At 35.2% G+C, this 11,720-nt stretch overlaps 2 protein-coding genes across 2 annotated transcripts; both read right to left on the bottom strand.

Annotated features, from left to right (window-relative positions):
• Positions 1 to 467: 467 nt before the first annotated feature.
• sft2d2a (SFT2 domain containing 2a) lies at positions 468 to 3,121 on the bottom strand. Its single transcript, XM_067374309.1, has 8 exons — positions 3,006 to 3,121; positions 2,751 to 2,840; positions 2,226 to 2,311; positions 2,058 to 2,139; positions 1,163 to 1,198; positions 1,000 to 1,058; positions 854 to 883; positions 468 to 675 (listed from the first exon to the last, which is right to left on the bottom strand). The coding sequence occupies exons 1-8, from the start codon at positions 3,066 to 3,068 to the stop codon at positions 624 to 626; spliced, it is 498 nt and encodes a 165-aa protein (XP_067230410.1). The 5' UTR covers positions 3,069 to 3,121; the 3' UTR covers positions 468 to 623.
• A 423-nt stretch (positions 3,122 to 3,544) lies between these two features.
• tmem45a (transmembrane protein 45a) lies at positions 3,545 to 11,150 on the bottom strand. The gene is made up of 6 exons (XM_067372809.1): positions 10,903 to 11,150; positions 9,162 to 9,363; positions 6,783 to 6,995; positions 6,387 to 6,571; positions 5,210 to 5,352; positions 3,545 to 4,525 (listed from the first exon to the last, which is right to left on the bottom strand). The coding sequence occupies exons 2-6, from the start codon at positions 9,355 to 9,357 to the stop codon at positions 4,429 to 4,431; spliced, it is 834 nt and encodes a 277-aa protein (XP_067228910.1). The 5' UTR covers positions 9,358 to 9,363; positions 10,903 to 11,150; the 3' UTR covers positions 3,545 to 4,428.
• Between the last annotated feature and the right edge of the window lie 570 nt (positions 11,151 to 11,720).

Here is an 11,720-nt window from a genome sequence, read left to right as displayed (position 1 = left end):
TCGGCATGACTACTTCCTGCAACATTGAGTGGGCGGGTACCAAGACAGACGTCGTCCAATGAGTAGTCGGTAATGTAATTACGTATGGTCCACAAGGCGCCATTGTTAAAAAGATAAATAAATAAATAAATAAAAAGTAAATATAAAGTAAAAAAAAAAATAAATACAAAAATTGTTTACGTATGTGTATTGCAGATCTGAAATTCACAAATCCCGATAGGTCATTTTATATGGTAAATTCTAAAATAATCATAGATATAGAAACAAAAGAACACAATTTAGCTGATAAAACTTGTTTTTATTTACAGAATGTTATATCATTATACAATATTAAGAGAAAGGTAGAGAAAAATAGAAAGTGCAACTTTCAAAAGCCATCCCCAAAAATATTTGCTTTTATAAATATCCATTTTCAGGTATCTTAACTGTTTTACCAAATGAAACACTTTCAGTAAAAGGGAGCCTTATTCTTCATGTTCCTAGTTACGAAAATGTACAATTAGCCATTAAAACTAGCAATGTCCCATTGTGCCATTCTTTCAGTTATCTTTTGAGGATCCTGAAATCACAGAATACTTGAGCAGAAAGTCCCTGGAGTGATGAAAGGCCAAATCTCAGCCTCTTCATTTCACACACATGGTGCACATCATGGAGAAAAACTTCAGGATGGCATCTCTGGTTAAAGCAAACAGATTGAAGACCTTATAAAAGACGTCTAGCACACTTAATATTCAGGTCCAAAAAAGCCTGTGCTTGATTACTACTGCTGTCATTTACCGATTGCAAAATACTTCACTTATAACAGAATACAACAAAATCTACACAATCTGTTAATATATAATTTCAGACCAACCTTGCAAAAGGAATGTATGACAGGCTATACCTATAGAGAAGAAAAAATAAAATTTATTTCAGTACAATATTAAACACTGGGTGCTGATATACTGGTTTAAATAATGTACTTAAAATATTTACTGCAATGCATCAATGGAAACTTACCATGCAAATGCCAAGACTTGCAGAATGACAAACAGCAATGTGAGTGCAAAGATCTTCCACTGTGTTACAGATATTAGTGTTAATAAAAAGATGAAAAATAAAACTGTATTATCTGATTCAGACTTGGTTTGAAATACACATATAAGGATAGACTAGAACTCACCCAAAAAGCTGCACAAAGTGTAAGAACCAGACATGTCTATAGACCACAAAATGAAAAGTGGAACTATTAATACCCAGTCAAAAATACTGTATTTATAATCAGAATCTGTATTCGCTGTAACTGTCAGATTTCTAAAGGCTGCGCATAAACTAAAATAATAATTGTTTTTTAACATGCTGGTGCATCCAATGTGTTTTTGAGATATTAGTTATTTAAATTAAAAAAATATATTTTTACTTCCAAAATGAGTTGTATATCCAAATGAAACAGGATATTTAATGAGAAAACAGAATGCATAGCAGGACGAAATTTTATCAATAAAGAATTGCCTGGATCATGAAAATTATTAACATTATTATTACCACCAAAATGAAAAATCTGTTACCCTGTATGAATTTCTTTGTTCTGCTGAACACAGAGAAAGATATTTGGAAGAATGTCAGTAACCAAAGAAAAATAAATACTATGATAGTCAATGGGGGTCGAGATTTCTTTGGTTACTGACATTGTTCCAAATATCTTCCTTTGTGTTCAGCAGAACAAAGAAGTACAGGTTTGGAACTACTTGAGGGTGAGTAAATGATGACAGAATTTTCATTTTTGGGTGAACTATCCCTTTAATGACATCCTCTATTTAGGTAAAGTGGAAAACTTTTTTAGTTAAAGGTTACAAGGATGAATACTGTTAAATGTGCATGGATGAACTGTTTATTATAACACAAAGAACATGCATTAAAAGGTCAATTTGATTTCATCTTGACTTTAAACATGTTTGTCTACAAAAAAAAAAAAATCTGAATAGTCTGCAATTCAAAGACTAATCTAACATGTCTGCATTGTTTTCACAATCAGATTCTCATTTTTAGTTTATATGAGGAAATAAGGAATAACTCACTATCATAACAACTGTAGCAAAGGCTCTGGTCTTGTCACACATGCGTTTCAGCTGTTTTATTGGTCCCATCAAAAACATGGTGCTGGGGGTAGATTTAAATTAAACAGCAAACTAATCAAAATAAAATAATAAATAGTGCATTTAACTTTCTATAACTTGATGACTTACCTTACTAAAGAGCATATGTTGCCAAATGTGTAAAACACAATGAAGAGAATCAATCCTATTTTGGGAATAAAAAGGCAGCATACTCCCTGATTTAAAAAAAAGAAAAAAAGAAGAAGTTATTAATATAATGGTACTTAAGAGTCACAAATTTAGACCAAATAATACAAGAAAGAAAACTAGTTCCTTTCCTAAACTTCTCATTTAAGATACTTGAAATGACATTTGAGGAAAAAGAAACAAAGACAAAAACTAGTTATTAATATAAATGGTACAAAATAGTTAGACTAAATATCACAAGAAAGAAAACTAGTTATTTTCCTAAACCTTAAACTACTTGAATGCACAGCACACTGCAAATGGCATTTCATCTCATTCCTGAGAGCAGGTCAAACCGGTGACACAGCTCTGCTTCTAAACATATTCCTCCAACTCATCACCTATCCCTTCTCAACAGTCAGGAAGTTACCTGTGTGTAAAATCCTACTGATAACCAAAATACAATTAATTAAATTCTAAGTCACTGACCAAGAAAGTGAACACTACTCCGATGACCATACAGGCGATGAATCCTTTCACGCGCGTTCCCCATCCCAGCGTGGACGCTTCATTCGCCGCCTTGAGTGAACAGACAGCTGTGATTTACATGGGTTTTTTACTTCAAAATAAAAACTTTCAAAATTTGAACGTCAATACGTGCAAATGAGCGTCATATTATTGTTTATATTTCTATTTAAATAACATTAAAATCTTAATTAAGATTTCACAAAGACAGTAACTTACCTGCAGTATATTTCTGTCATTGTTTCCATCACGACCACTCAGAACCGCTCTGAGTTTGTCCATTACTGTACATTCAGTTCTCTGTATTACCTGAATCAATTCACACTAAATCCCTAAGAATGTGTTGTCTCATCGTCCAGCTGGCACTCGCTTGACATCACTCAAGCTAACCTTTGCTTTCTGGACTCCCTTCATTGAACATTGTTGTCACCTTTTGCTCAAGCACGCCGCCTACTGGTTCTTCTCAAACGCACTAAAAGTGGCTTGCTATATGGATCAAGATGTGTCAGTGGTTGTTCATGTTATTGAAGAACTCATTTGAGAGACAGTTTCTTTGTATCCATCCATCCATCCATCCATCCATCCATCCATCCATCCATCCATCCATCGTTACTAGGGTCTTTGAACTATTCAGATTTAAATATATATGGAAAAAATACCAGCACATGCCAAATAAATAGCAATTAATATTATAAATACATAGACACTGCACACTGTTATATATTAATAAAATATTTTATTGGAAAAAGCTTTTAGTTTTTTCAAAATGTACTTATCAAGTCAAATTAAATTAATCAATAAATGCATGTGATAAGATACAATATCAAGATTCCACATGCAATGGTCGATCCTGATTTTTTTTTTTTTTTTTTTACCATGGCACAAATGAACAAAACAGACTAACATAGGAATTGTCATGGCTTTTAAAAACTTTCAAGAAAATAGAAAAGTATCATCATCTGACGACTGAAAAGTGACTTACAAACCCCCAAAATCTTAGGGGTGTTAAAATATAATAATTTCAGCATGTAGATCATATAGTACCACTAAAAATAATATGATAAAACTATGATAACCTATTTATGTGACAACACATAAAATATTGACAAGGCACACAAAGAAAATATTCAAATTTACACAGTACTGTGTCAAAGAGAAAATTATGTAATGACAACAAACAGTGTACATAATGACCCAAAAATAATCAGTACATCATATACGATTGACTTAATCCAAACTTTTATAGAAAAGAATCAAGTTTTAACAAATTTTTCAGAGGTTGGTCCTGAGGTGCATCAGAGAAATGAAGTGCAAGTGATATAATGAAATAAAAAGGAATGACCACATAAGATAAGATTGTTGTAACTAGATTGATTGTACTGGGAACATGAGTGAGAGATTTTACACTATGACTCTTGTGATTTACTTACGAGTCACTTGTTGCAATTCGATGAAAAAGATCTTTGGAGACAAGACTGCCACTGTTTGTCGCCTTTCATCTGTTTTCAGGAAATTAAAACAAAGCTAATATATAGTGACAATGCCTCTCTATCTATCTCTCACTTTCTGTCTCCATATTTTTTTTGGTCTAAGGCACAAATGCATTTGGATGCAGGGTTGAAAGTGTAAAGATGATAAACACTCATAAAATTTCGTCTTCAGACTCTACTTCCTTCTCCCTTGGTTTCAAAAGCCCCATTTCCATGGGCGGCATCCTCCTCAGTCTGGAACGCACAGCACTGGAGGGAGAAAAATGAAGGTAAACTCAATGAATCTAGCATACAGAAAGGAAATTTCAGAAAAAATATTATTTCATATGCAATGTACACTACAAAAGTTTGGGGTCAGTGAGTTTTTTTATTTTTTATTTTTTTAAGTCTCTTATGCTCACCAAGACTGCATTTATTCAATCAAAAATATAGAAAAACAGTAATATTGTGAAATAGTATTACAATTTAAAATAACTGTTTTCTATTTTAATACATTTTAGTAAATAATTAATTCCTATGATGGCAATGCTGAATTTTCAGCAGCCATTACTCAAGTCTTAAGTGTCACATAATTCTTCAGAAATTCTTCTAATATGGTAATTTCTGCTCAAGAAACATTTCTTTTTATTATCAGTGTTGAATAAGCAGTTGTGCAGCTTAATGTTGTTTTGGAAATGCACTTTTTTTTTTATCTTTGATAATTAGAAAATTCAAAGGAACAGCATTTATTTGAAATAGAAATCTTATGTAACATGATACTGTAGATGTATTTACAAGTCACTTTTGATCAGTTTAATGCATCCTTGCTAAATAAAAGTATTAATTTCTTTTTTTTTTTTTTTTAAGTACTGACCCTAATCTTTTTATGCTCCTTTAGGTCTAATTTAGGTTTTTGTAATTCATGTTAGAATGGATAGAATATGTCATGCTCACCATAGAACAGACCAGTACACTACAGCTACAGTGAGCAATGCAAACGCAAGGTGCCAGCAGTAGCATAAGGTGACAAACATAGCATTGTCATGGTCTGTTTGATCCCATTTCACTTGACTAGGCGGGTACAGCACGAAGCCAATCTAGAAAAATACAAGAAAAAAGGAGTTAAACAGTGTTGAGTAAAAATGACTTAAAGGTGCCCTAGAGGTGCCTTTTCAAAAGATGTAATATAAGTCTAAGGTGTCCCCTGAACATGTCTGTGAAGTTTCAGCTCAAAATTTTTTTTAACTGCCTATTTTGAGCCATTATTACATATGCACCGATTAAGCGTGCGGCCCCTTTAAATCTCGCGCTCCCCCGCCCCCTGCAAGCTCTCAACTGCCTTAAACAGCAGACACAAAGTTCACACAGCTAAAATAACCCTCAAAATGGATCTTTACAAAGTGTTCATCATGCATACATCGATTCCTGTGAGTATAGTATTTATTTGGATGTTTACATTTGTTTATGAATGAGTTTGAGGCTATGCTCTGTGGCTAACGGGCTAATGCAACACTGTTGGAGAGATTTATAAAGAATGAAGTTGTGTTTATGCATTATACAGACTGCAAGTGTTTAAAAATTATAATAGCGACGGCTCTTGTCTCTGTGAATACAGTAAGAAACGATGGTAACTTTAACCACATTTAACAGTACATTAGCAACATGCTAACAAAACATTTAGAAAGACAATTTACAAATATCACTAAAAATATCATGATATCATGGATCATGTCAGTTATTATTGCTCCATCTGCCATTTTTTGCTATTGTCCTTGCTTGCTTACCTAGTCTGATGATTCAGCTGTGCACAGATCCAGACGTTCTGCCCTTGTGTAATGCCTCAATCATGAGCTGGCATATGCAAATATTGGGGGCGTACACCCCGACTGTTACATAACAGTCGGTGTTATGTTGAGATTGTCTGTTCTTCGGAGGTCATTTAAACAAATGAGATTTATATAAGAAGGAAGAAACAGTGGAGTTTGAGACTCACTGTATGTCATTTCCATGTACTGAACACTTGTTATTCAACTATGCCGACGTAAATTCAATTTTTGAATCTAGGGTACCTTTAAATGCGCATATATTTATGTATGTACTTGTGCATGTGCACATAGGCAAACACACTTACCTGCCAGAACCAGCTTCCCTGCAGTACGGTGAGAGTGGCTCTGAGCAGTTCTAGTAGAATATTCCCCCTGTGGAAAACCTCCAGAAGGCAGATGAAAGCTTGCCCAAAGATGGCATAGAGTAGAAGTGTGTGCACATGGACATCAAGCATGTTTCTACCATGGAGATGATAAAGGAACAGAAATCCTGCAAGAGGCAGACATGTACTTTAAAATTTTATGTGTTGAATTATCACAAAAATTGAAAATTAGGAATTTCAAGAGTAACAAAGAGTGCTCAATTTAGTTAACAATTAACATATTCTGTAACATTTAAAAAAAAAAAAAAAAAAAAAAACACATTTACAAAACAATATTTCACATTTAGAAAACAGTTTGGGGGGAAATCAAGAACCTACCCTCATTAAAGAAAGCAAGACCCAGCAGCATACGGTCTAAAGCCAATGGTGCAATGTCTGTGCTGTGTACAGTAAGAGATATGGCCCCTGCGATGGCAAAGAACAAGTACATGGTGGTGTGCTGCCAGTTCATCAGCTGCTCCCAGTGCTGAGTGGAAGAATCATACAGTTGAAACTTCGGCCCACCTGCTAAAAGCTGCTCTGCTAACATACCTGTGTAAATGGCAGAAGAAAAATAAATATAACAAGCAGCAATTACGGGGCCAGGCACCACAGAGGCAGAATGAGAAAATCAAGGCAGCGGGCATCAGACCAAATGTAAAAATGAGTAAAGTAAAAGTAAAAATAGATCTGGGTTGCATTTCCCAAAAGCATCGTGAGCTAAGTTGATCGTAGAGAACATTGGTGGCAATGGTCTTCACGATCATCTTGGGCTCACGGTGCTTATAGGAAACGCAGGCCTGGTGTGGTCAATTTCGGGTGACAATTTTTGGGCTTTTTTTGGTCAAACTGTTCAGAAATTTGTGTCTGTGTCGAAACTGCACAGGTACCCTCAGGTCATGGCTGTCATAACACACACCAAGTTTGATCAGAACACGCTAAAGCGTTGCGGAGATGTAGTCTCACATCTATTTTAGCGTGCTCTTCGTCAAATTTCTTTGCACGTTAATCAAGAATGGTTTGACGAATTAACTTGATTTCTGTGTTTTTTTGTCGCCGTAGTCTGAAGATGATCTGAGCCAATTTTAGTGAAAATCTGAAAAATTTTTAGGATGAGTTTGAAATCAATTTCAAAATGGAGTCAAAAAAAGTAGAGGTGCGTCCCAATTCGCGTACTTGTGCACTATTCTATGACGTTTTTAAGTACAAATAGTGCAGTAGTGCGTTCACACTGAAAGTTCCAAAAAGAAAAAGTGCACTTTAAATACCCGGATGATGCACTAAATTAACGGAAAAAACGAAGTGTGGAATGTTGTACACTTCATGCACTCAACTGTCACAGATTTAATTACGTAGTGGAGGGGAAGGGAGGATCGGACTCCGTTGTTAAATGACAAAATAACCTTATACAATTCACGCACTACATGGATGAGTGCATAGTGCACAAGTACATAGTGTATAAGTGCATAGTGTATAGTGCGTCATTTGGGACGCAACTTAGGTTTTTTCTAAAAAAAATTGAACGGTTATAAATTCAATATGGTTATTGAATAATTGAAGTTATTAGAATAAACCTAAGTTAAACTCTAGCGTTGGTGGCGCTAGAGGGATTGGGTTAGAGACTCCTGTGAAATTGCTGTGGTTAAGGCAGATTTATACTTCAGCGTGGGACCTACACCGAAACCTCTGCGCCGTAGGCTATGCGTCCGTTTTCATTTATACTTCTGCGTCTTTGTCCTCGTCGACGTGCATGCAGACAACTAGGAGGCAGTGTCCGCGGTCATGTTGAGTATCAAAACAAAAGCCGAAGAAGAAGCAGCTCGTCATGTACGTTGTCAGAGAAGCTTACAAACAGAAACGGCAGAGAAGCGGCAAATATGTAATGACTTTTGTTGTAGTTTGACTGTATGTGTCCTCTGAAACAGTGTGTTTTTTCATTCATAGTGAAGTTGAAAGTGCTCGCTCTTCTAGGAGTGCTCCGCGCCAGTTTTTTTGACCCGAAGGAGGGGTTCTAGCAGACCAATCAGAGCGCTTGCGGTCCGCGTAGAATTGACGCGTTGTTATATTTTTGAAGAGGTGCACTTCAGGCTACGCACAGCCTACGCCGTAGCTACAGCATACACTCGACGCAGAAGTATAAATCAGCCTTTAATGTTCAGATCTGTTTGCCAAATTTCACAATTTTTTATCATAGACTTCAAGAGTGGAAGAAGGTTCCCACTGTATGTAAAACCAGAATATATGAGGAAGCCCAATTATAAAAGTGTGATATTTAGACCTGGAAAAAATGCATTAACGTAAATGAATAAAAGCACGGGCAGTTTTATACATTTTACGAATATACATTTTTCAAGTTAAGCCGAGTTGTAAAATATTTGACTGGTTAGAAATTGTAAGTAGACAATATTTTTTAAAAATCTAAAGAAAAAAAAAAAAATGGAAAAGACATGAAGCTTTTGAATATTGTTGTTGACAACAGGCGAGTCAAAAAGGTTGAGAATCAATGATTTTATTGTAAAATCTATAATTTAACAGTAAACTTTTTGTTACACCATTCAGTCAAGTTAAGAACCCTATATAGCAAAAAATGGTTCTTGAAACCAAATGTATTTCTTTGCTGAACATAAAGTGCTTTAAAGACACAATTGACAACCTTTAATTGTCTACATCTATAACGAAACATCACATAATATTGATTAAGGCACGGCAGCCACTCACCAATAATAGAAAATGATAAAATGACAGCTCCTTCTATTATTTCTATGCGTCGTTGCGTAGCTCGAGATGCAAGTCTGCCCGCACCAGCACTTTTGTTCCTGCGGGTGGCGTACAAAAACGTCTGCTTCAAAGCCCACCACAGACCAGTGATCAGGAAGAAACTTCCAGGCAATGCATGGCCTTTAAAACTTCCCATGATTTCCTGGATATCAGAATAACAATTGTATTTATTAATAATAAATAAATAAATAAATACAAAACACCTCATAATAATAATTCTTCTTCATAATATCTCAAAATGTTCAGTGACAATTAAAGCAAAAGACAATGTTTACTGGATTTTTTTTAGTAGATTATATTTTTTTTATACATATATTTGAAGACAAATTGAGAGACTTTGTATTGATACGCCACACTTTTCGCCCTCAGGAGTGGCATATCAGTACAAGATTTCATATTTTTACAGGTGTGAAAACAGTTTCTGGCACTGATTTTGTTACTCCAGGGTGGCATGTAGCATATTCATTGCCTTCCTGAACAAACAGTTCCACACACTATATACTCAGCAATAAGTTATATTACACAGCAATGTGAGGATAGATATTGAAAAAATGTTTAATAATAACTTTAAAGATCAATCAAATCAACTATTTTTATTCTACTAAGTTAAAGTAATCAAAGCAGTACATAAGGAAATTATATGAATGGCATGTTGCTCCTTTTCTCTCGTAGAGGATGATTTCTGAATATTTAATCAGTACTTGGCCTCAATGCCATTCAGGTTCCATGACAATCAAAAGAAAGGTGGTCATTACTGCCATAATCAGATGTGTGAGTGTCTAATCAGTGTGTCCTTGAGACCAAGACCTTTCATCAGATAAACATCTCCTTCTGTTTACAACTGCTTTCAGAAATCTTAATTCAAACACATGAAAAGGATGCTGTAAGGCATAGACAGAAAGCCCATAATGATCAAATAGGGGATCAAACATAAAATCTACTGCATAGATTTTATGTTTTGCTGTTTTGGTAATGGCTTATTTCAAAAGAGGGTCTCAAATGTCCTTCAAATTAAAATTCTGTCATCATTTTCTGACCCTCATGTCGTTCCAAACCAATTCTCATTTTGAGAGTGAAGAAATAAAGCCATAGATAGGAACAAGAAAATTCACGTATTTTAATATGGACTATTTGACAATGAAAATCAAGGGAATGAGTAGCATCTCTGCAGCTTTGATCTAAACACTGTTCTTCTGGATGCTCTGCTGTTACCATAGAGACAAACTGAAGCTTTGAGACTCTCCAGTGAAGAGGCCTGATTCTCATGTATTTATGACAGCATAAGGACAACATTATTTGGAATAGTACATAAAAACAAATAGTCATTTTTACACACACACACACACACACTAAAAATATGGTATAACAGCTTATCCTGCATATTTCACGAAAAGACGACGAAAATAAATAGGCTATTTAAAATAGTTTAACCCCTTATCATAAAAACGATACATTGGCCGCCCTACACCGTAATGACTGTAACAACTTCACATATAATGTTAACTGAGTAAAGGTTTGTGTTGTTTCACGTTTTAATGGGCTTTCTGAAGACAGATAAGGAGAAAAAGCCTTCTAGGTCCGTTATTTCAAACATTGAGAAACAAAAGTAGAAATAATAACTTTATTCGGGCACATTAAATGGTCTGAAATATGATTTAAGAACACATAGTGGATATCTTACCTTAAAGATTGACCAAATAATTGGGATATTCTTGGAAAAAATAAGAAGAAACCTCAGAGTCGATGTTTTCCTCGAGTGTCTGCATTTGATGCTGTAACAGTTCACTAAACATGTTCAAACATCCTCACACGGTTCCTTTTAGTCCCTCTTGACCATCATAACTTTTTTCCCATCAGGAATTCACGTATAAACTTCGTCTTCCACTTTTCCAGCTGTTTCGCAACCAGATTTTGTGGGGTTATCTTTTTCTGAGCGTCTTCTTAAGGGAACCTCCCCTTCCATCAACGATTCGTCCATGCAGCCAAAAGTCGTCATTGTTTTCGAATTTGATTGGTTATGTCCCCTGTCAATCAACAGTTAGTCTATTTTCCACGTGTGCATTTCTTCTCCGACCACAGCAGTCTAGACTGAGACTCCACTACAATAATGGGAGATTTCAGCCCAGTGATTTGTGAAACTAAAAGTTATTAAAAACTTATTAGTGTAGCCTATTTTTTTTTTTGCTATGTTTTTACATATTTTGAAAACCTTGACAAATCAAGACCACAATTCAGTTTCATGTTCTCGTAGGTTGCTTACTTTGCAAGAAAAGATATTTTGCTTGTTAAACACCAACGTTTTACTAATGCTTCGGTATGAATGTTTAATAATATTTTGCTGACAAACTGTCTTTTAAGAACAGAGTTACTTCACAGAGTTTAGTTGGGTTTTTACTGTTATTTTTTCTTTTATAAATATACAATAGGGCGGGAACGAGGGCAGGGTTTGGGTACGTGCACAAAGGCACGGTCACTCGATGGCCTGGCGACGAAGAGAAC

Source organism: Chanodichthys erythropterus, chromosome 21 (assembly GCF_024489055.1).
Source record: "Chanodichthys erythropterus isolate Z2021 chromosome 21, ASM2448905v1, whole genome shotgun sequence".
In the NCBI taxonomy this organism is placed as follows: domain Eukaryota; kingdom Metazoa; phylum Chordata; class Actinopteri; order Cypriniformes; family Xenocyprididae; genus Chanodichthys; species Chanodichthys erythropterus.
This window is presented reverse-complemented; position numbering and strand designations above follow the sequence as displayed.

Bases quoted from the DNA above. Each gene is read 5' to 3' on its own strand.
- sft2d2a (XM_067374309.1), bottom strand. From the start codon at position 3,068: ATGGACAAACTCAGAGCGGTTCTGAGTGGTCGTGATGGAAACAATGAC. The intron at 2,841-3,005 runs GTAAGTTACTGT...TGTTCACTCAAG, and splicing joins ATGACAGAAATATACTGCAG to GCGGCGAATGAAGCGTCCAC. The intron at 1,059-1,162 runs GTGAGTTCTAGT...TCTGTAACACAG, and splicing joins CACTTTGTGCAGCTTTTTGG to TGGAAGATCTTTGCACTCAC.
- tmem45a (XM_067372809.1), bottom strand. From the start codon at position 9,357: ATGGGAAGTTTTAAAGGCCATGCATTGCCTGGAAGTTTCTTCCTGATC. The intron at 6,572-6,782 runs GTAGGTTCTTGA...TGCCTCTTGCAG, and splicing joins TCTTGCTTTCTTTAATGAGG to GATTTCTGTTCCTTTATCAT. The intron at 5,353-6,386 runs GTAAGTGTGTTT...GTATTTTTCTAG, and splicing joins AGGGAAGCTGGTTCTGGCAG to ATTGGCTTCGTGCTGTACCC.